The sequence below is a fragment of the Pristiophorus japonicus genome, chromosome 15, assembly GCF_044704955.1.
Source record: "Pristiophorus japonicus isolate sPriJap1 chromosome 15, sPriJap1.hap1, whole genome shotgun sequence".
In the NCBI taxonomy this organism is placed as follows: Eukaryota; Metazoa; Chordata; class Chondrichthyes; family Pristiophoridae; genus Pristiophorus; species Pristiophorus japonicus.
In genome coordinates, this window is record NC_091991.1 from 154519034 (window position 1) to 154542241 (window position 23208).

Sequence of the window (23208 nt, forward strand, 5' to 3'; positions counted from 1 at the left end):
ACCATGCGTTGAACCTTTATGTGTCTGGCTCCTTCCAGGCTGGAGCTAGAGCCATTTGCAACATTTCGCAGTTTGCTGTTCACTGTTTTATAAGAGAGGTCACTAAGGCTCTCTATTGAAAGGGAGCACTTGCCGTCAGCTGTACAATTCTCTCGTGCCAGAGTGAAGCAGGCAGGGCAAGCATGTGGCTTCACTATGATTGCAGCTTCTCCGTGATGTAGGGTGCCATTGACTGTATACACGTCGCTTTGCGGGCGCTGCCTGGCAACTCCACCATATACCGAAACCGAAAGGGATTCCACTCCCTCAACGTCCAGCTGGTGTATGACCATAGACAGTGCATTATGCCAATCAATGCCCAGTATCTTGGCAGCAGTCATGATGCCTTCATTCTGCGTCAGTTTGCTGTGCACGTTGCATTTCAGTCACCCTGGAAAACCAAAGGGTGGCAACTGGGTGACAAGGGCAACTGTTCACGACATGGCTCATGACTCTGGTGTGCAACCCACGCACATCTGGGCACCATGCATACAATGAAAGCCATGCTGCCACACGACATGTGATAGAGCAGACCATTGGCATGCTGAAACAACGCTCCCGCTGCCTGCACCGCTCTGGAGGAGCCCTGTAGTACGCGGCAGAGCGGGTGTTGAGATTTGTGCATGCTGCATCACCTCGCCATCGGGAGGGCACAACACTTGCCATCAGCTACACAATAAGCAGCTGAGGAGCAATAGCATGAGGAGGAGGAGGAAGAGAAAGGGAGGAGGCAACCTAGACAGCCCCTTTCGGACTGGCCTGTCCATGAAGAACTGATCCGATTGCAATATCAATAACCGCAACCCCAATTCCCCATTCACCAACAGTCCCATCGTTCTTACCTTCCCTCCATCACTGATCATCGCAGAGTCCACTTGGCCACAGTGCAAAAATAAAAGCCACCACAAAATAAACATTCCACACCAAATTTATAAATCAAATCATGCCAAAGTGCATGCAAATGTAAACTAATCACCCTTGTGCATTCTCTTAGAGCCTGTCTTCCATGTGCCAATGCCTGTCCTAGTGCTCCTACACAGTGCTACTCCAGTGGCTGGCGGAAGGCTACTGACTTTCAGTGGGGGACACTGCAGGACGACTTCGGGCAGCTCTGAGACCAGAAGGCCCGGCTGCGGATTGCAGTCTGGGCTGTCCCAGCTAACCGGCAACAGCAAGGACACTAGCGGAATGGCAATAGTGGCAGGATGATTGCTGTCATCCTGAGAGCGGACAGTAGGTTTGTGCCCCATGGAGCCACCGCCATTCCCCCGGGGTGGCACCAAAGCAGTTGGAGGACAGATTGCTGGAGTGCTGTGACATTCGGCAAGCCCCTTTGGACTCTTTAATCCAAAGCCATGATGGCAGCGAGGTGACCTTGCCTGACAGCAGTCTGAGCTTCCACTGCAGCACTCAGACATTGGGTGGCTTCTGCTTGTGCTGCAATGGAAGCTGAGATATCGGCCATCAGATACTGCATCACGGCTGGGTCCACAACTGTGCGAATGGAAAAGGAAAATACATCCTTCCTATCCACTCTATCTAGACCCCTCATACTTTTATGCACCTCAATTAAATCTCCCCATAGTAACATAGAAACATAGAAAATAGGTGCAGGAGTAGGCCATGTGGCCCTACGAGCCTGCACCGCCATTCAATAAGATCATGGCTGATCATTCCCTCAGTACCCCTTTCCTGCTTTCTCTCCATACCCCTTGATCCCCTTAGCCGTAAGGGCCATATCTAACTCCCTCTTGAATATATCCAATGGACTGGCATCAACAACTCTCTGCGGCAGGGAATTCCATAAGGAGCTCTTTCATAGTGCTCAACAAAAATATATTCCAGTGAAAAAGAAGGGTGGTAAGAGAAGGGATAACCAGCCATGGATAACCAAGGAAATAAAGGAGAGTATCAAATTAAAAACCAATGCGTATAAGGTGGCCAAGGTTAGTGGGAAACTAGAAGATTGGGAACATTTTAATCGACAGCAAAGAATGACTAAGAAAGCAATAAAGAAAGGAAGATAAATTACGAAAGTAAACTTGCGCAAAACATAAAAACAGATAGTAAAAGCTTTTATCGATATATAAAACGGAAGAGAGTGACTAAAGTAAATGTTGGTCCCTCAGAAGATGAGAAGGGGGATTTAATAATGGGAAATGTGGAAATGGCTGAGACCTTAAACAATTATTTTGCTTCGGTCTTCACAGTGGAAGACACAAAAACCATGCCAAAAATTGCTGGTCACGGGAATGTGGGAAGGGAGGACCTTGAGCAATCACTATCACTAGGGAGGTAGTGCTGGACAGGCTAAAGGGACTCAAGGTAGACAAGTCCCCTGGTCATGATGAAATGCATCCCAGGGTATTAAAACAGATGGCGGAAGTTATAGCAGATGCATTCGTTATAATCTACCAAAATTCTCTGGACTCTGGGGAGGTACCAGCAGATTGGAAAGCAGCTAATGTAACGCCTCTGTTTAAAAAAGGGGGCAGACAAAAGGCAGGTAACTATAGGCCGGTTAGTTTAACATCTGTAGTGGGGAAAATGCTTGAAGCTATCATGAAGGAAGAAATAACGGGACATCTAGATAGGAATAGTGCAATCAAGCAGACGCAACATGGATTCATGAAGGGGAAATCATGTTTAACTAATTTACTGGAATTTTTGAAGATATAACGAGCATGGTGGATAGAGGTGTACCGAATTATGTGGTGTATTTAGATTTCCAAAAGGCATTTAATAAGGTGCCACACAAAAGGTTACTGCAGAAGATAAAGGTACATGGAGTCAGAGGAAATGTATTAGCATGGATCAAGAATTGGCTGGCTAACAGAAAGCAGATAGTCGGGATAAATGGATCCTTTTCGGGTTGGAAATCGGTGGTAAGTGGTGTGCCACAGGGATCGGTGCTGGGACCACAACTGTTTACAATATACATAGATGACCTGGAAGAGGGGACAGAGTGTCGTGTAACAAAATTTGCAGATGGCACAAAGATTAGTGGGAAAGCGGGTTATGTAGAGGACAGAGAGAGGCTGCAAAGAGATTTAGATAGGTTAAGCGAATGGGCTAAGGTTTGGCAGATGGAATACAATGTCGGAAAATGTGAGGTCATCCACCTTGGAAAAAAAAAAACAGTAAAAGGGAATATTATTTGAATGGGGAAAAATTACAACATGCTGCGGTGCAGAAGGACCTGGGGGTCCTTGTGCATGAAACTCTTTTTGGATTTTTTTTTTTATTCGTAGCCAATCTTTCCAATTCTTTGTCAAATCACAAACGCCAGAGGTCACCTTGCACACATCAAGGATCACTCTGCGCCAATGCTCTTAGCCAAAAGGCCGAGAGCCACTGCACCGTTCCTGGAAGTACTGCAATACCAGGTTCGTGCCATGGAGGTGGATGGGTCAGCAACCCCACACACCTCCGTGGAGGTGGATGGGTCAATCCACCCCACCCACCCACCTCCTATTTCCAAAAAGCATAGGAGAACCACCTTCCTGATCCAGGGAGAACCACTTTGGGGTCATGGTTACTCCCCTGTCAGGTCAGTTACGCATGATCTTCTTGTGCATGAAACTCTTTTTGGAGTTCACCTGCAAAAACATAAAACATTAAACCGTGCCACCCGACCTGGGTGACACACCAGACATTTACAAGGCCCTTTTTTCCTTTTTTTTTGTTTTTTTTTTGTGTTTTTCATTTTTTGGGGTTTTTTTTTTTGGGGCGCTAAAATCACATTTTTCCAGTGCCCCCTATAAAAGGGAAGGGGACACTAAAAGCACCGGCAATTAAAACAAATTAAACTTTAAAACGTAAAATCAAATTAAAATTTGGTTGCCGGGCGTGATGATGCACTCCAGTCCCTCCGGTGCCCACCTCTCGCGGAAGGCCGCGAGCGTACCGGTGGAAACCGCGTGCTCCATCTCCAAGGACACCCTGGACCGGATGTAAGAGCGGAAGAGAGGCAGGCAGTCAGGTTGAACGACCCCCTCGACCGCCCGCTGCCTGGACCGGCTGATGGCACCCTTGGCCGTGCCCAGGAGCAGTCCTACGAGGAGGCCCTCGGACCTACCTGCTCCCCTCCGCACAAGGTGTTCTTGTGCATGAATCCCAAAAAGTTAGTTTGCAGGTGCAGCAGGTAATCAGGAAGGCGAATGGAATGTTGGCCTTCATTGCGAGAGGGATGGAGTACAAAAGCAGGGAGGTCCTGCTGCAACTGTACAGGGTATTGGTGAGACCGCACTTGAAGTACTGCGTGCAGTTTTGGTCACCTTACTTAAGGAAGGATATACTAGCCTTGGAGGGGGTACAGAGATGATTCACTCGGCTGATTCCGGAGATGAGGGGGTTACCTTATGATGATAGATTGAGTAGACTGGGTCTTTACTCGTTGGAGTTCAGAAGGATGAAGGGTGATCTTATAGAAACATTTAAAATAATGAAAGGGATAGACAAGATAGAGGCAGAGAGGTTGTTTCCACTGGTCGGGGAGACTGGAACTAGGGGGCACAGCCTCAAAATACGGGGGAGCCAATTTAAAACCGTGTTGAGAAGGAATTTCTTCTCCCAGAGGGTTGTGAAATTCTGTGAAATCTGTGGAATTCTCTGCCCAAGGAAGCAGTTGAGGCTAGCTCATTGAATGTATTCAAATCACAGATAGATAGATTTTTGACCAATAAGGGAATTAAGGGTTATGGGGAGCAGGCAGGTAAGTGGAGCTGAGTCCACGGCCAGATCAGCCATCATCTTTTTCAATGGCGGAGCAGGCTCGAGGGGCTAGATGGCCTACTCCTGTTCCTAATTCTTATGTTCTTGTGTTCTTATTAACAACTCTCTGAGTGAAGAAGTTTCTCCTCATCTCAGTCCTAAATGGCCTACCTCTTATCCTAAGACTATGTCCCCTGGTTCTGGACTTCCCCAACATCGGGAACATTCTTCCCGCATCTAACCTGTCCAGTCCCGTCAGAATCTTATACGTTTCTATGAGATCCCCTCTCATCCTTCTAAACTCCAGTGAATAAAGGCCCAGCCGATCCAGTCTCTCCTCATATGAGTCAAGCCATCCCTGGAATCAGTCTGGTGAACCTTCGCTGCATTCCCTCAATAGCAAGAACGTCCTTCCTCAGATTAGGAGACCAAAACTGGACACAATATTCCAGGTGAGACCTCACTAAGGCTCTGTACAACTGCAGTAAGACCTCCCTGCTCCTATACTCAAATCCCCTAGCTATGAAGGCCGACGTACCATTTGCCTTCTTCACCGCCTGCTGTACCTGCATGCCCACTTTCAGTGACTGATGAACCATGACACCCAGGTCTCGTTGCACCTCCCCTTTTTCTAATCTGCCACCATCAAGATAATATTCTGTCTTTGTGTTTTTGCCACCAAAATGGATAACCTCACATTTATTCACATTATACTGCATCTGCCATGCATTTGCCCACTCACCTAACCTGTCCAATTCACCCTGCAACCTCTTAGCGTCCTCCACACAGCTCACACCGCCATCCAGTTTAGTGTCATCCGCAAACTTGGAGATATTACACTCAATTCCTTCATCTGAATCGTTAATGTATGTTGTAAAGAGCTGGGGTCCCGGCACTGAGCCCTGCGGCACTCCACTAGTCACTGCCTGCCATTCTGAAAAGGACCCGTTTATCCCAACTCTCTGCTTCCTGTCTGCCAACCAGTTCTCTATCCACATCAGTACATTACCCCCAATACCATGCGCTTTGATTTTGCACACCAATCTCTTGTGTGGGACCTTGTCAAAAGCCTTTTGAAAGTCCAAATACACCACATCCACTGGTTCTCCCTTGTCCACTCTGCTAGTTACATCCTCAAAAAATTCCAGAAGATTCGTCAAGCATGATTTCCCTTTCATAAATCCATGTTGACTTGGTCTGATCCTGTAACTGCTTTCCAAATGCGCTGCTATTTCATCTTAACGATTGATTTCAACATTTTCCCCACTACTGATGTCAGGCTAACCGGTCTATAATTACCCGTTTTCTCTCTCCGTCATTATTTTTAAAAGTGGTGTTACATTAGCTACCCTCCAACCCATAGGAACTGATCCAGAGTCGATAGACTGTTGGAAAATGATCACCAATGCATCCAATATTTCTAGGGCCACTTCCTTAAGTACTCTGGGATGCAGACTATCAGGCCCCGGGGAGTTATCTGCCTTCAATCCCATCAATTTCCCAAACACAATTTTCTGCCTAATAAGGATAGCCTCCTTCTCACTAGACCTACTGTCCCCTAGTACAATCAGAAGGTTATTTGTGTCTTTCTTCGTGAAGACAGAACCGAAGTATTTGTTCAATCGGTCTGCCATTTCTTTGTTTCCCATTATAAATTCACCTGAACCCGACTGCAAGGGACCTAGGTTTGTCTTCACTAATCTTTTTCTCTTCACATATTTATCAAAGATTTTGCAGTAGCCCCAGTGTATCGAATTTTTCCTCATAGCTATAATTTTCCAGTCCTGACAACACCCTTGTAAATCTCCTCTGTACCCTCTCTAGTGCAATCATATGCTTCCTATAATGTGGTGACCAGAACTGCACGCAGTACTCTAGCTGTGGCCTAACTTGTGTTGTATACAGTTCAAGCATAACTTCCCTGCTCTTATATTCTATGCCTCGGCTAATAAAGGAAAGCATTCTGTATGCCTTTTTAAGTAAATTATCGATCTGTCCTGCTATGGATCTGTGGACATACACGTAAGGTGTCTCTGTTCCTTCACACCTCTCAGTATCCTCCCATTTATTGTATATTCCCTTTCCTTGTTGCCCCTCCCCAAATGCATTACCTCACATTTTTCCGGATTGAATTCCATTTTCCACTTTTCTGCCCAACTGACCAGTTCATCGATATATTCCTGCAGTCTGAAGCTTTCCTCCTCACTGTCAACCACACAGCTAATTTTTGTATTATCTGCAAACTTTTTCATCATGCCTCCTACATTTAATTCTAAATCGTTAATATATATTACTAACAGCAAGGGACCTAGCACTGAGCCCTGTGGAACTTCACCGGAAACAGATTTCCAGTCGCAAAAATACCCGTCAACAATTACCCTTTGCTTCCTGCCACTGAGCCAATTTTGGATCCAATTTGTCACTCTCCCAGTTTCTTTGTTTGCTCAATCAAAACCTCTCAGAATTTTGAGCACCTCTATTACATCTCCACTTAACCTTCTCTGCTCCAAGTTATATTGTGATTATTTTGTGAATTTTGCTGTGATTGAGGTGCTGGATGTCCGAGCCCAGGGAATAGAATCATAGAAATTTACAGCACGGAAGGAGGCCAGTTCGGCCCATCATGTCCGCGCCAACCGACCAGAGCTATCCAGCCTATTCCCACTTTCCAGCTCTTGGTCCATGGCCCTGTAGGTTACGGCACTTTAAGTGCACATCCAAGTATTTTTTTAAATGTGCTGAGGCTCTCTGCCTCTACCACCCTTTCAGGCAGTGAGTTCCAGACCCCCACCACCCTCTGGGTGAAGAAATTTCCCCTCATATCTCCTCTATACCTCCCCCCAATTACTTTAAACCGATGCCCCCTGATTGTTGACCCCTCTGCCAAGGAAAACAGGTCCTTCATATCCACTCTATCTAGGCCCTTCATAATTGTATCCACCTCAATCAGGTCTCCCCTCACCCTCCTCTGTTCCAAAGAAAACAGACCCAGCATCTCCAATCTTTCCTCATAGCCAAAATTCTCCAGTCCAGGCAACACTCTTGTAAATCTCCTCTGCACACTTTCCAGTGCAATCACATCTTTCCTGTAATGTGGTGACCAGAACTGCACATTGTACTCCAGCTGCGGCCTAACCAGTGTTTGGCATAATGAGATGGAAAGCAAGTTATATTTAAACTCTAACTTCACAGAATATACAAATTCCTTAGTTACTTATTGTTCTTTAGATATCAATGCAAATTTATTGCTTGCGTAAAACGGAAATCATTTTTTGTTTAAACTTTTATAAAATGTAACTTTTGATTCTGTTCATGAACCAAAATTATTCTTGACCATTGATTCTAAGTCGCAGTTCGATCTTCCTCTCAATGAGTGAAGAACATTTAGTATGACATTTGTTTCTGTACAAAAAAACAGTCTGCTCTTAAACAACAGGTTTGCAGAGTTTGCAGATACTCAGTCCAGAAAGATTTTAAGAGTTGACATTTTTATTGCAGTGTAATATTCTATCCCTTCCACTTATCTGTTGTCATGTTATTGACATGAGAAGAACATATTAGCAACAAGACTGGCAGCAATAATGGTCACCACAATTTTCTTTTCAAAAGTTGCAGAAAGAAATCACTAAAGTAAGACAAGAGAATGATAAATAGGACTATTCTGGTGCAGGGGCTCAAAGCAGTAATTGTAGGTTACAAAATCTCCATGAAGGAGATATTCAGCTTGTGCCCAAAATGGGCTCAGGACAACCGCGTTGTTCGTCCAAGGTAAGGGGTTGCTGTGCACGGCGATGATGTCATCGCCAGTTGCGTGGTGGGCCAGAGCACTACTGGCGGGGCACAGTGCTACCGTGGCAGCGCCTCTGCTAACTCCTGCGCAATTTTGCGTGAAAACTGTTTGACGCCGTGTTGGCACTCCCTGGAGGCATTAACAGGCATTGCTAAACAAGGCAATTTTGACCCCATTCTTTATCAAAACTCTTGTTGTGCAGAGGTTGTTTGGTGAGTGCTTGATGACTATGTCTTGTATTTTGTCTGAAAGCCCTATGCTTGTGTTTGGGTTGACAGAAGGAAAGGGACTGATGTTGGAAGGGACTGTTGCTGTCGGGGCTGTTGCTGTAGATTTTAGCTGAAGCACTCCTGGATGAGCTTCTGTCAACGAGCTCTTGTAGCTGGCAGGATAAGTGGGCCTTGCTCTTCCTCATCACCCTTAGTGGTTTCCTGTCACACAAACTCCTCCGCCTCCTATTCTTCCTCTGCAGTTGGCTCGATGGTTTGGCCCCTCTGGATGGCAACTTGTGCAGCAAGCAGCAGACAATGATGATGCTAGAGACAGTGGAGGCGCTACTTCAGGGTGCCTCAGGTCTGTTGCATCAGAGCTCGAGTGGAGGCATGGCAGATTGGACCTTATCTCTCCATTTGTGCTCAGGTTCCTGAGAGGAACTTGGTGCTGCAGCAAGTGACCAGAGCTCTGTGACAGCCTCCCTGATAAAGCGGAGCCTCCTCCCACACTGCTCCTCGCTGAAGTGCCAGTAACAAGTCTTGTACACTGGGTGTGGGGTAAAGCTGGCCTCCTTCTGTCTCTTCTCTCTGCAGCTGCAGCTCCCTGGACACTAGCCTGCTCCTCTTCCTTCTGCTCTCCCAGTCACAATGGCACTGCACGGACCAAGCGCATTGAAACCAATCACAAGTTAGCACCTGGCCAAAAGCTCTATATTGATTCACCAAAATACTTTCATTTTTGGGCAATTTCAACCCCAAACTCCCCAGAAAGCTCAAAAGCAGCAGGCTAGTCGTCCAAATAAACTAATCAGTGGTTTACCTGAGGGCAGCTGATTCATTTAAATATCGCGAGAAATGGAGCCCTCCGGGCTGTTCCCATTCAATTCTGTGACATTCAAAATGGTAATGGGTGAATTCTGTGTGGGAAGCATGCTTTCAGTGATATAGTGCTCATTTTTTGGCGCTAAAACTGGCGTTCTCAAGATGGAATTCCCCCTAAATGTGGTACAATGAAAACGAGTATTAAAGCAGCTTTGTCTATGTATAAACATCCTCTGTGCTAGTTTACAAAGTGATTTGAACTGCTTTTTGTTGACTTTACAAGAGTACGCTTTTACCTCTTTATATTTAGGGCTTCTAGGAATGGTGGCTCACGTGATGTATACTCAAGTGTTCCAGGTGACAGTCAGTCTTGGACCCGAGGACTGGAGACCATACTCCTGGGACTATGGGTGGTCATTCTGGTATGAAGCTTCACATCATTTAAATTATGGGTCAATATGTTCATCCTATGGCCAATATTTATCCCTCAATCAACATAACAAAAAAACGTTGCTGTTGGAGAGAGTTTGCTGTGCTCATTTGCTGTCATGTTTCCTACATTACAACACTTCAAAAGTAATTCATTGGCTGTAAGGCGCTTTGGGAGGTCCTGAGGTCGTGAAAGGCGCTATATAAATTCAAATCTTTCTTTTTTTGCTTTACATTTTTAATGATCGTTATTGGCTTTTATTACTCCTTTCCTTTGGATAATGTTCCATTCATTGTTAGACGTTGGAGAATAATGCAGGGGCTGCTGGTCCTGACTTACTTCTGACTTGTTATGTAATGTTGGCAAAATGAATGATATAAAAAGGTTGCTAAGGAGACATTGTTCATAAATGAAAAAACTATGGGGCCAAAATTGCCCCTTTCCTTAAAGCCGGTTACCAGCGGAAATCAGCGGACACGCTGTGGAGTGCAATGACCGCCGATTTTTCGTGTAATGGCCACCATCATCAAAATTCTGCTCCTGCGCATTCCCGGCGGTGACCCCCCCGCCACCGCTCCGCTGCTGCTGAGCCATCCTAAATGTGTCATTACAGTGCCCAACGCCAATGTTCCCCTCGACGGCGAAATTCCGCCGAAAATATCTTCCTCCCGTCGGGCGGTGCCAAAAGCTGCTTTTCTCAGACGGTGCAGTGAGGCTGTGGCCTTCTGAAATGGTTGTGTGACTCCCATTAAAGGGGAGGACGTACTGTTGCTGCCGCCGTGTTTTTTTTTGACAGCTGACTGCCATGTCGGCCCGACAGTTATGCCCCCTAGGTTCGGCCGCGCCGCCAACAGGCAGCCTGGCACCCCCTCTTGGGTGCCAGGCCGCTGACCCGGCCTAAACCCTCCCTGGTGGCCCAGTGGAACGAACTTTAAAAATTGCGCAGCCTCTCTCCTTTAAGTGAAGGGGAGAGCCATGGTGACGCAACACAGTGATGACATCATCAGCGCTAAACTGTACCCCACTCTGTACCCCCAACTTCCGCCCCGCGAGTGTGCTCACCACCGCATATCTGCATCCATTATGACCAACCTCTGGTCCACCAAAAAAAAGGTCAAAGAGCGGAATATCACTCAAGAGGCCACCTCACATACTACGGCAATAAAAACACTTGAAACGGCGTGCGTGTGCCCCATTTCCAGCGGGGGGCAATTTCAGCCACACATGTCATCATTTTGTTTATTGATGTAGTTTAAAACATTTCCTATTTCAGTGGCTAAAACTGAGCTTATGCTTTTTGTGTAACTGTTTCCGTCTGAAACCAAAAATGCAGCAGCACTGATTTACTTCAGCATTCATCACATCCTCAAAATATAGTGGTTACAGCTGACTTCACCCAATTATTATTATTTCTCCACATTTATTGTTTATCACCATCTTTCACGCACCAAATATCCATGCATGCATTATGACTTTATCACATTAGTCAAGGCACAAGTGCAGCTGAGTGATTAAAAGATCTGAAGTGTCTGAAAGAATTGCTAACAGTCGCAGCTAAAATAGGAATGGCTTACTCTAGTCCTATCATTACAAAACAATTCAGCTTAAATGTTTCTCTGAAGGAAACAACAACACACTGGAGGATTTTTTTTCATGTGGCAAATTGTGAATGACAATAGCCGACATCTATAATCCTGGCCAATATCCTTGAAAATTAACAAAAGACATCCCTCCCATTGGTCTCGATTTTAAATGTGGGGCACAGGCCCAGAAACGGGCAGCAAGCCCAGGAATGCCAGGGTCATGGAGGCCTGGCTGATCTTAATGACCAGGCCTCATTTGCAAGAATTCTCCCAGAGTCTCGCCCGAACTCACCCAGATACATTACCTGACCCATGGGAACTGTTTGGGGAGGGGATGGGGGAAATGCTGGAGGTGGTGGGGGCGACGGTACCGGCTGTGATTAGGGGCAAAGGAGTATTTAGGTGTGAGCGGGGGGCGGAGGGCAAGGAAGGCCCAAGAATTCACCATGAGCACTCCTGGCCCACATGGAAACCTAAAATAAAGTTATAGAACTTACCTGGCCCTCTTTTAGCCCACGATTCGGCTCCCGACAAATCTGACCGGACGGGGAAGCCATCACTGCTCCCCTATTCAGGCCTCCGACTAATATCGCACTTCGGTCCTCGTGACTTCATTGGAACCCCATCTTCATATTTAAAGAGTGCCCGCTTCCTTCCTGTGGGTGCCCTACTCGACTGCTCAAAAAAGCAGGTTAAGATCGTGGCATGGCAGGAAGGTAGCGGATCAGAGAGGATAAATGACTGGCCCCAGTTTGACTGCCCCGGCCCAGTTTCCACCATGCAGGAGGAGTTAAAATCATTGCAGCAACTTTCGGCTGGAGAAGAGCTTCAGTCCATCTAGTCAACCTATCCACAGTATTACCTGGGTGCATTTCTAATAATCCTGAATTTCCATTTATTTACAAGAACCTATCCAGTTCCTTCTTGAAATCCATTAGGATTTATACTTCCATCACCCAAGCCATTTTTAAATTTGTTATGTATTTAACCCCTTGTAACCTGCATCACACACCTGTCCACCAGAGGGCCTACCTGTTGGAGTCCCAAGGGATCCCAGCATCCCTTGGGAGCACAGTATATAAGCAGGCCACCCATGAGGTACCTGCACTCTGGAACCTTAATAAAGGAGCTAAGGTCACACTTGCTCATTACACACAGTACTCAGCCAGCCCATTTATTATGAGTGTAACAATTGGCGACGAGGTAATGAACAACTGCGCGAAAATGCAAAGAACAGTCGGCATCCTGGAGAAGTTCTCAGAGAGGGCCTTCGTGGAGAGACTCGACCAATATTTCATGGCCAACGAGCTGGAAGAGGACGAGAACATGACCAAACGAAGGGCGATCCTCCTAACTGTCTGTGGGGCAACAACTTATGGCCTCATGAAGAATCTCCTGGCCCCGGCAAAACCCAACAGAGAAATCCTACGAAGAACTGTGTACGCTGGTCTGGGAGCACCTAAATCCTAAGGAAAGCATTTTGATGGCGAGATATCGGTTCTACACGTGTCAACGATCGGAAGACCATGAAGTGGCGAGCTACGTCGCCGAACTAAGGCACCTTGCAGGACATTGTGAGTTTGAGGGATTCCTAGAACAAATGCTCAGAGACTTTTTTGTACTGGGCATCGGACATGAGACAATCCTTCGCACACTGTTGACTGTAGAAACTCCAAATCTGAGTAAAGCCATAATGATAGCCCAGGCATTTATGTCCACCAGCAACAACACCAAGCAGATTTCCCAGAATAAAGAAGTTTCGGCCAGTACTGTGCATAAAGTAACGTCGGTTTTGAACAGAAATGTACAGGGCAGAACAGCTGCTGTGACCCGATCTCAATTGACCCAGAGTCCGCCATCATCTGCTAATGCAAGGCATGTAACACCCTGTTGGCGCTGCGGGGGTGATCGTCAGCCCCATCAATGCAGCTTTAAGCACTATGCATGCAATGGCTGTAGAATAATGGGACACCTCCAACGAATGCAGGCGAGCTGCAAACCACCATGTTGCAGAGGAAAATCGATCCACAGTGGATCAGACGGAATTGGAAACTCGTACTGAGGAGGCAGAGGTGTAGGGGGTACACACGTTCATGACGAAATGCCCACCAATAATGTTGAAAGTTGAACTGAATGGTATTCTAGTGTCTATGGAGCTGAACACGGGGGCAAGTCAGTCCATAATGAGTAAAACGGCCTTCGACAGGCTGTAGGGGAAGAAGGCACACAGACCCAAGCTCAGCCCCATTCACACCAAACTAAGGACCTACATCCCTGTAATTGACAGTGCTGAAGTCAAAGTCTCCTATGATGGAGCAGTACACGAACTCCCACTGTGGATTGTTCCAGTGGATGGCCCCACGTTGTTTGGCAGAAGCTGGCTGGGGAAAATCCGCTGGAACTGGGATGACATCCAAGTGCTTTCGTACGTCGACAACACCGCATGTACCCAGGTTCAAAGCAAATTCCGTTCGTTATTCGAGCCAGGCATTGGAAGCTTTTCGGCAGCAAAAGTGCTGATCCATTTGGTTCCCGGTACGCGACCCATCCACCACAAGGCTCGGGCGGTACCGTACATGATGCATGAAAAAGTGGAAATCGAGCTGGACAGGTTGCAACATGAAGGCATCATCGCGCCGGTGGAATTCAATGACTGGGCCAGTCCGATTGTTCCAGTACTCAAGGAGGACGGTACGGTTCGAATTTGCGGGGACTATAAAGTAACGATAACCGTTTTTCACTGCAGGACCCGTACACGCTACCCAAGGCAGACGACCTATTTGCGACCCTGGCTGGCGAGAAGATGTTCACCAAGCTGGACCTGACTTCGGCCTACATGACGCAGGAGCTGGAGGAGTCTTTGAAAGGCCTCACCTGTATCAACATGCACAAAGGTCTGTTTATCTCCAACCGATGCCCGTTCAGGATTCGGTCGGCCGCAGCGATCTTCCAGCGGAACATGGAGAGCCTGCTAAAGTCGGTTCCTTGCACAGTGGTCTTCCAGAACGATATATAGGTTACAGATTGGGACACCTTGGAGCACTTGAAGAATCTGGAGGAGGTTCTTAGTCGGTTGGATCACGTGGGGCTCAGGTGGAAATGCTCGAAGTATGTTTTCCTGGCACAGGACGTTGAATTCTTTGGATGGAGAAGCACAGCAGACGGCATCAGACCCACCGACGCCAAGACAGCGGCCATCAAGAATGCGCCGTGACCACAGAACGTGACAGAGCTGCGGTCGTTCCTGGGACTCCTTAACTACTTCGGTAATTTCCTACCTGGGTTAAGCACCCTGCTAGAACCCGTGCATGCGCTACTGCGCAAGGGAGACAACTGGGTATGGGGGAATTTACAAGAGGCTGCCTTTAAGAAAGCCAGAAACTTATTGTGTTCTAACAAACTGCTTGTCCTGTATAACCCATGTAAATGATTGGTGTTAGCTTGCGATGCTTCGTCATACCGGGTCAGGTGTGTGTTACAACAGGCTAATGAATCGGGAATTTTGCAACCAGTTGCGTATGCATCCAGGAGTTCGTCGAAGGCCGAAAGGGCCTACAGCATGGTTGAAAAAGAGGCTCTGGCATGCATTTACAGGATAAAAAAAAATGCACCAGTACTTATTTGGCCTCAAGTTCGAGTTTGAAACTCAGAATGGATTGACTGTGCAATAATGCCTGTAAGCACATCCACGGCCACCATTGAAAGCCTACGAGCCATGTTTGCCATGCACGGCTTGCTTGATGTCCTCGTCAGCGACAATGAGCCGTGCTTCACCAGTGCTGAATTCAAAGAATTCATGACCCGCAACGGGATCAAACATGTCACATCTGCCCCGTTCAAGCCCGCATCCAATGGCAAGGCAGAACGGGCAGTTCAGACCATCAAGCAAAGCTTGAAACGCGTGTCGGAAGGCCCCCTGCAGACCTGGTTGTCCTGAGTACTGCTCAGCTACTGCACCAGACCCCACTCACTCACCGGGATTCCCCCTAGCTGAGCTGCTCATGAAAAGGGCGCTTAAAGCAAGGCTCTCTCTTGTCCACCCTGATCTACATGATCATGTGGAGGACAAGCGGCATCAACAAAGTGTGTATCATGACCGCGCAAATTTGTCACGCGATATTGAGATCAATGATCCTGTGTTTGTGCTCAATAATGGACATGGTCCCAAATGGCTCGCTGGCACAGTCACAGCCAAAAAGGGGAGTAGGGTATTTCAGGTCAAACTGACCAATGGACAAATGCACAGAAAACACTTGGACCAAATCAAATTGCGGTTCAGCAACAGCCTGAAGAGGACACCACCAATTTTGACCTTCCAACACACACACAAGTGGCAACTGACATCACAGTTGACCACGAAATCAAACTCATCAACCCCAGCAGCCCGGCAAGGCTGGCTGCCCAACAGCCCAGTGACGAACTGACCAACCCAACCACAGCAGCATTTGTACCGAGACGATCGACAAGGGAGCGCAAAGCCCCAGATCGTCTCACCTTGTAAATAAGTGTATTGTTGACTTCACGGGGGAGTGATATTATGTATTTAACCCCTTGTAACCTGTATCACACTTGTCCACCAGAGGGCCTACCTGTTGGAGTCTCAAAGGATCCCAGCATCCCTTGGGAGCACAGTATATAAACAGGCCACCCACGAGGTACCCCTGCAATCTGGAACCTTAATAAAGGAGCTAAGGTCACACTTGCCCATTACACACAGTCTGACCATTTATTATGAGTGTAACAAAAATGACCTTCTCAATTTATGTGATGTACCCTTTTCCATGCATCCCAACATTCTGATTGTCTTAACAGCTGGGGAATATTGTGCTGATTGTTTTAGTGATTGGCCCACTAAATCCCCAAGATCTCTGTCCTGCTCAAATACCTCAAGTATATTCCTATACTGCACATAATCCACATCAACCTTCCCTCTGCAAAATCTAACCTGACGTTCCTCTATATGGAAGTGCATCCACCATTTCGCCACACACTGGTCGAGCTTGTAAAGATCTTTTTGAATTGTGCGCATTGATATTTCCTACTGCTCCCAATCTGGTCTATTCTGCAAATGTGGATCATTTGGACACAATTCCTGCCTCTAAATCTTTTATAACAATTATAAGTGACAGCGCCCCAGCTCTGAACATTATGGCAATCTACTGCCCATGCACTACTACATGCCTGACTTAAAACGGCGCACTGGAACCGACTTCCGGTTGTGCTGCCATTTTTGTTGATTTAACTACCCTCCCAAACTGAAACCCACATGCTCTTTACTGTTAAAATTCCTGCCACCATTTCAGGTCGATGACCTTTCATCAGAACTGGATGTTGTTCGAGATTTAACAATTTTTAAGCAAGTACAGAGCCAGGGAAATGTGTGGAGAGCGAGAATAGGGTGGGACAGCAGGACAGAGGAGGAAAGAACAAAGGGAAAGGTCCATAATATGGTGAAGGGCAGGAGTGATTAAATGACAAAAGAGATGATGGTGCAAGGCAAAAGTAGTCAATAATGGGACAAGTAAAGAAAGAAAAGATGGGTCCAGATGAGGTGTAAATGGTTACAGTATAATAGCAGACGGGGAGCAAAGCGTGGCAAACTCAGATTTAAAATGTTTAATTGACCGAGCATCTCCTGCTTTTTGTGAGAGAGAGCTCCACACTTCGACCATCCTTTGTGTAAAGTCCTTCGTCCAAATGGCACAAAACCCACACAAGGCACATTCTAAGGACAAGGTCACTCTATGACCTGAACCTTTATTCACAGGACCAAGAAGTGATGACCCTGCGTGGGACTTCCCTTTATATACCTGGATGACCAGGTAAGGAGTGTCTCCCACAAGTTCACCCCCTGTGGTCAAGGTGTGCATTGATTAAATATATACAGTATTGCAGTGGTGTTACATAGAGGTTACATACATGACATCACCTCGCCCCCAAAGTCTTATTGGGATCATAGGTTAAGTCTTTCAGGTGGTCTACGCTCCCTCGTGGAGCGTCGCAGTTGGGGCTCTGGTTGTTGAGCCTTGGTGTGAGTGTCTGTCACCTGTGGTGATTCCGGCCTGCCATGGCTGACCGCCGGGATTGTGCATGCTACTGTATGTTCTTGTTGCTCGTTCACTGGCGGTGGTGTGAGCACCATCTCATGATCTTCCTCGGGTTCCTCAGTGTCTGTGCTGAACCTTTTTTTAATTGGTCCAGATGCTTACGGCATATCTGCCCATTGTTAAGTTTAACCACGATGACCCTGTTCCCCTCTTTGTCTATTACAGTACCCTCAAGCCATTTGGGCCCCACGGCGTGATTGAGGACAAATACGGGTCATTTATTTCTATACATCTCCCCCTTGAGTTTCGGTCATGGTACTCGTTTTGGGACTGGCGTTTGCCCTCAACTGTGTCCGTCAGGACTGGGTGAATGAGGGACAACCGAGTTTTGAGTGTCCGTTTCATGAGTAGCTCTCCGGGCGGGACCCCTGTGAGAGAGTGCGGTTGGGATCTATAGGTCAGCAGGAGACGCGATTGGCGGCATTGTAGGGAGGGTCCTTGAATCCTGAGCATACCTTGCTTAATGATTTGGACTGCACATTCCGCCTGGCCATTGGAGGGCGGCTTGAACGGCGCTGTCCTGACATGGTTGATGCCATTGCCCGACATAAACTCTCGGAATTTGTAGCTGTGAAACATGGGCCATTATCACTAACCAGGGTGTCCAGCAAGCCATGGGTTGTAAAGATCGCACGTAGGCTTTCCATGGTGGTGGATGACGTGCATGAATTCAAAACGATGCACTCGATCCATTTCGAGTACGCATCTACCACAATGAGAAACATTTTTCCCATGAATGGGCCCACGTAATCTACATGAATACGTGACCATGGCCTGGTAGGCCAGGGCCACGGGCTGAGCGGGGCCTCCTTGGGGGCATTATCCAGCTGGGCACACGTCGTGCACCTGTGAACACAGTGTTCCAGGTCTGAATCAATTCCCGGCCACAAAACATGTGACCGGGCAGCGGCCTTGATCAGAACGATGCCAGGATGCTCGCTGTGGAGTTCCCTGATGAATGCCTCCCTGCCTCAATCGGGCTTTCAATCGGGCGCGGAACCTATTTTGTTCGAATAAGTTATTGACCCTGTACGACCCCTGTAAGAAATTGGTTCTGACATGTGATGCATCGTCCTATGGGGTCGGGTGCGTGTTGCAGCAGAGTAATGCTGAGTGCCAACTACAACCTGTGGCGTATGCTTCCAGGTCGCTCTCTCAAGCAGAACAGGGATACGGGATGGTTGAGAAGAAGGCACTCGCGTGTGTCTATGGTGTAAAAAAAATGCATCAGTACCTTTTTGGCAGGAGGTTCGAATTGGAAACAGACCACAAGCCGTTAACATCCCTGTTGTCAGACAGCTAGGCTGTCAATGCCAATGCGTCAGCCCGCATACAGAGATAGGCTCTCATGCTGGCTGCTTATGACAACTCCATCCGGTACCGGCCGGGCACCGAAAACTGCGCTGACGCACTCAGCAGACTTCCACTGGCCACCACTGAGGGGCAGCGGAATAAAGCGCTGAGATGGTTATGGCCATTGATGCCTTTGACAGCGTAGACTCCCCTATCACAGCCCGCCAGATCAAAATCTGGACCAACAGAGATCCCCTCCTATCTCTGATTAAGAAATGTGTCCTGACTGGGGATTGGTCACCCGCACACGGAGCATGCCCTGAGGAGGTCAGACCGTTTCAGAGGTAAATGGATGAGCTCTCCATCCAAGCTGACTGCCTACTTGACAGTCCCCCCAAAACCAATCACAACCCTTACACAGGAACACGTGAAGCGGCTTCAACAACGTGCTTAAGTTCAGCAGAAAGTTCTCGAAATAGTTCAAGAGTACCAGAAATGAACGCAACTCCGATGTGTTGCCGGGCCTGGGCGCTCGTCGAATCGTCCCTATTTTGGATTCAGTGGGCTGAATCCCATCTGCAGCAACCCTCCTGCCCAGGAACTCAACCTCAGGAGCCAAAAACACACATTTAGACTTCTTGAGTTGCAGGCCTACCCGGTCCAGTCGGAGTAGCACCTCCTCCAGGTTGTGGATGTGTTCCTCGGTGTCACGACCTGTGATGAGGATGTCGTCCTGAAATACGATCATTCCAGGAATGGATTTAAGCAGGCTTTCCATGTTTCTTTGAAAAATCGCGGCCGCTGATCGAATGCCAAACGGGCACCTGTTGTAAACACAGTGATGGTGGTCAGTAGTTTAGATTTGTCGGGCAGTTCTTGGGTCATGTAGGCTGAAGTGAGATCCAACTTGGTGAACAGCTTGCCTCCTGCCAGCGTAGCGAAAAGATCCTCCGCTCTCGGGAGCGGGTATTGGTCTTGTAGGGACACCCAATTGATAGTGGCCTTGTAGTCACCACAGATCCTGACAGAACCATCCGCTTTTAGGACGGGAACGATAGGGCTCGCCCAGTCGCTGAATTCAACAGGCGAGATGATGCCCTCTCTCAGCAAACAGTCCAATTCACTCTCAATTTTCTCCCGCATCACATACGGCACCACTCTGGCTTTGTGGTGCACTGGTCTGGCGTCGGGGGTGATGCGTATCACTACTTTTGTACCTTTGAACGTCCCGACGCCACGTTGGAATAGTGACTCAAATTGTTATAGGACTTGTGAGCACAAACTTCACTCCACAGATGACATTGCATGCACATCCCCCCATTTCCAGTTCATCTCAGCGAACCAGCTCCTTTCCAACAGTGCGGGACCATTGCCCGGGACAATCCAGAGCGGCAGCCGGTTCACTGATCCATTGTGTGTGACCGCCAACATTGCACTGCCTAGTACTGGAATGATTTCTTTGGTGTACATCTGTAGTTGCGTCTCAATGCGTTCTAGTTTGGGTCCACTGGCTTTGTGTGGCCATAACTTTTCGAATTGTTGAACGCTCATGAGTGACTGGCTGGCCCCTGTGTCCAGCTCCATGCGTACAGGGATGCCGTTTAATAAAACCTTTATCATTATTGGTGGCGTTTTGGTATATGAGCTGTGAATGTTTGCCACATGAACCTGATGAACTTCATCGTCGATTGATTTGCCCCAAGAGTCATCCTGCATCACAGACCCCTCTTCTGGTCCATCCGCCTCGTAAATTAGCCTGGTTACAGGCTTCCTGCACATTCGAGCTAAATGGCCACTGAGGTTGCAATTTCTGCAGACGAATTGTTGAAACCTGCAAGTCCTGGCAGAGTGTTTGCCCCCACACCTCCAGCATGAGTTGAGATTCCCATTGTTGTGAACAAAGGAGCTATGACCCAGCATTCCTCGCTGATTATCCCTTTGGCTGCCCTTGAGTACCCTGTTAGTGGGTGTCAATGGTCCCATCCCGGACCGCATTGTCCACTGTGATGGCGTAAATGTCCATTCAGCCTGCCATTGTCTCTGTTGAAAACCTGCTCTGGGGTCTATTGCTGCCTGGAGTGCGTCGAACTGCCCTTGCCTGCCTGAGGGGCTCCGAGTCGCGTTTAGGATATTGACTCCCTGATCCCCCGCCGCGTTGGAGGCAGAATTGCGTGCGTATATTATTTTGGTTTCCTCCTCCCCTGCCATGAAAGTCTGAGTCATCAACGCCGCCGCTTCCAAAGTCAAGTCCTTGGTTTCAATTAACTTTTGGAAAATCTCCGCATGACCGATACCCTCAATAAAGAAATCCCTTAACATCTCCCCCCTGCAGGCGTCTATGAACTTAGAGGCTGGCCAAACGCCGGAGGTCCGCAACGAAGTCCGGTATGCTCTGTCCATCACGACGTCGGTGGGTATAGAATCTGTGTCGGGCCACGTGTATACTGCTCGCCAGTTTGAGGTGCTCACCGATTAGTTTGCTGGGCTCTTCAAAGGTTTTGTCCGCCGGCTTTCCGGGTGCTAGTAGGTCCTTCCTGAGCGCGTAAGTCTTAGGTCCGCAGCTGGTCAGCAGATGTGTCATAGAAACATAGAAAATAGGTGCAGGAGTAGGCCATTCGGCCCTTCTAGCCTTCACCGCCATTCAATGAGTTCATGGCTGAACATTCAACTTCAGTACCCCATTCCTGCTTTCTCACCATACCCCTTGATCCCCCTAGTAGTAAGGACCTCATCTAACTCCTTTTTGAATATATTTAGTGAATTGGCCTCAACAACTTTCTGTGGTAGAGAATTCCACAGGTTCACCACTCTCTGGGTGAAGAAGTTCCTCCGCATCTCGGTCCTAAATGGCTTACCCCTTATCCTTAGACTGTGACCTCTGGTTCTGGACTTCCCCAACATTGGGAACATTCTTCCTGCATCCAACCTGTCTAACCCCGTCAGAATTTTAAATGTTTCTATGAGGTCCCCTCTCATTCTTCTGAACTCCAGTGAATACAAGCCCAGTTGATCCAGTCTTTCTTGATAGGTCAGTCCCGCCATCCCGGGAATCAGTCTGGTGAACCTTCGCTGCACTCCCTCAATAGCAAGAATGTCCTTCCTCAGGTTAGGAGACCAAAACTGTACACAATACTCCAGGTGTGGCCTCACCAATGCCCTGTACAACTGTAGCAACACCTCCCTGCCCTGTACTCAAATCCCCTTGCTATGAAGGCCAACATGCCATTTGCTTTCTTAACCGCCTGCTGCACCTGCATGCCAACCTTCAATGACTGATGTACCACGACACCCAGGTCTCTTTGCACCTCCCCTTTTCCTAATCTGTCACCATTCAGATAATAGTCTGTCTCTCTGTTTTTACCACCAAAGTGGATAACCTCACATTTATCCACATTATACTTCATCTGCCATGCATTTGCCCACTCACCTAACCTATCCAAGTCGCTCTGCAGCCTCACAGCATCCTCCTCGCAGCTCACACTGCCACCCAACTTAGTGTCATCCGCAAATTTGGAGATACTACATTTAATCCCCTCATCTAAATCATTAATGTACAGTGTAAACAGCTGGGACCCTAGCACAGAACCTTGCGGTACCCCACTAGTCACTGCCTGCCATTCTGAAAAGTACCCATTTACTCCTACTCTTCACTTGTCGGCCGCTGCATCGCCCAGCCATTCTTTCGTGACAAAGCTCTGCTGGAGCCTCTCAATGAAATCGTCCCAGTCCTCACTAACACAGTATTGTTCCTCTGTGCTACCGGTGGCCATTCTCGTGGGCCGTTGATTCCCGTTTCTCGTCGCCAATGTAAAGTCCTTAGTCTCAATGGCACAAACCCCACATGAGACACATTCTATGGACAAGGTCACTATGACCTGAACCTTTATTCACAGGAGCAAGAAGTGATGACACTGCGTGGGACCTCCCTTTATATACCTGGATGACCAGGTGAGGAGTGTCTCCCACAAGTTCACCCTCTGTGGTCAAGGTGTGCATTGCTTAAGTATATACAGTATTGCAGTGGTGTTACATAAAGGTTACATACATGACACTTTGCATGTAGGAGTGTTTTCTAACTTCTCTCCTGATTGGCCTGGCTTTGATTTTAAGCTTATGTCCCCTTGTTCTAGAATCCCCACCAGCAGAAAAGTTTCTCTCTATCTACCCTATCAATTAATTTCAAAATCCTAAAAACCTCAATCAGATCCCCCCTTAACCT

At 47.7% G+C, this 23208-nt stretch overlaps 1 protein-coding gene across 1 annotated transcript in view; it reads left to right on the forward strand.

The window, feature by feature from the left end:
- Positions 1 to 23208, forward strand: part of gsg1l (gsg1-like) — a 275343-nt gene that overhangs the window by 194568 nt on the left and 57567 nt on the right. Inside the window, exon 4 of the mRNA XM_070856777.1 lies at positions 9887 to 9998. Coding sequence (XP_070712878.1) covers positions 9887 to 9998 — 112 coding nt within the window. The remainder of the gene's footprint in view (positions 1 to 9886; positions 9999 to 23208) is intronic.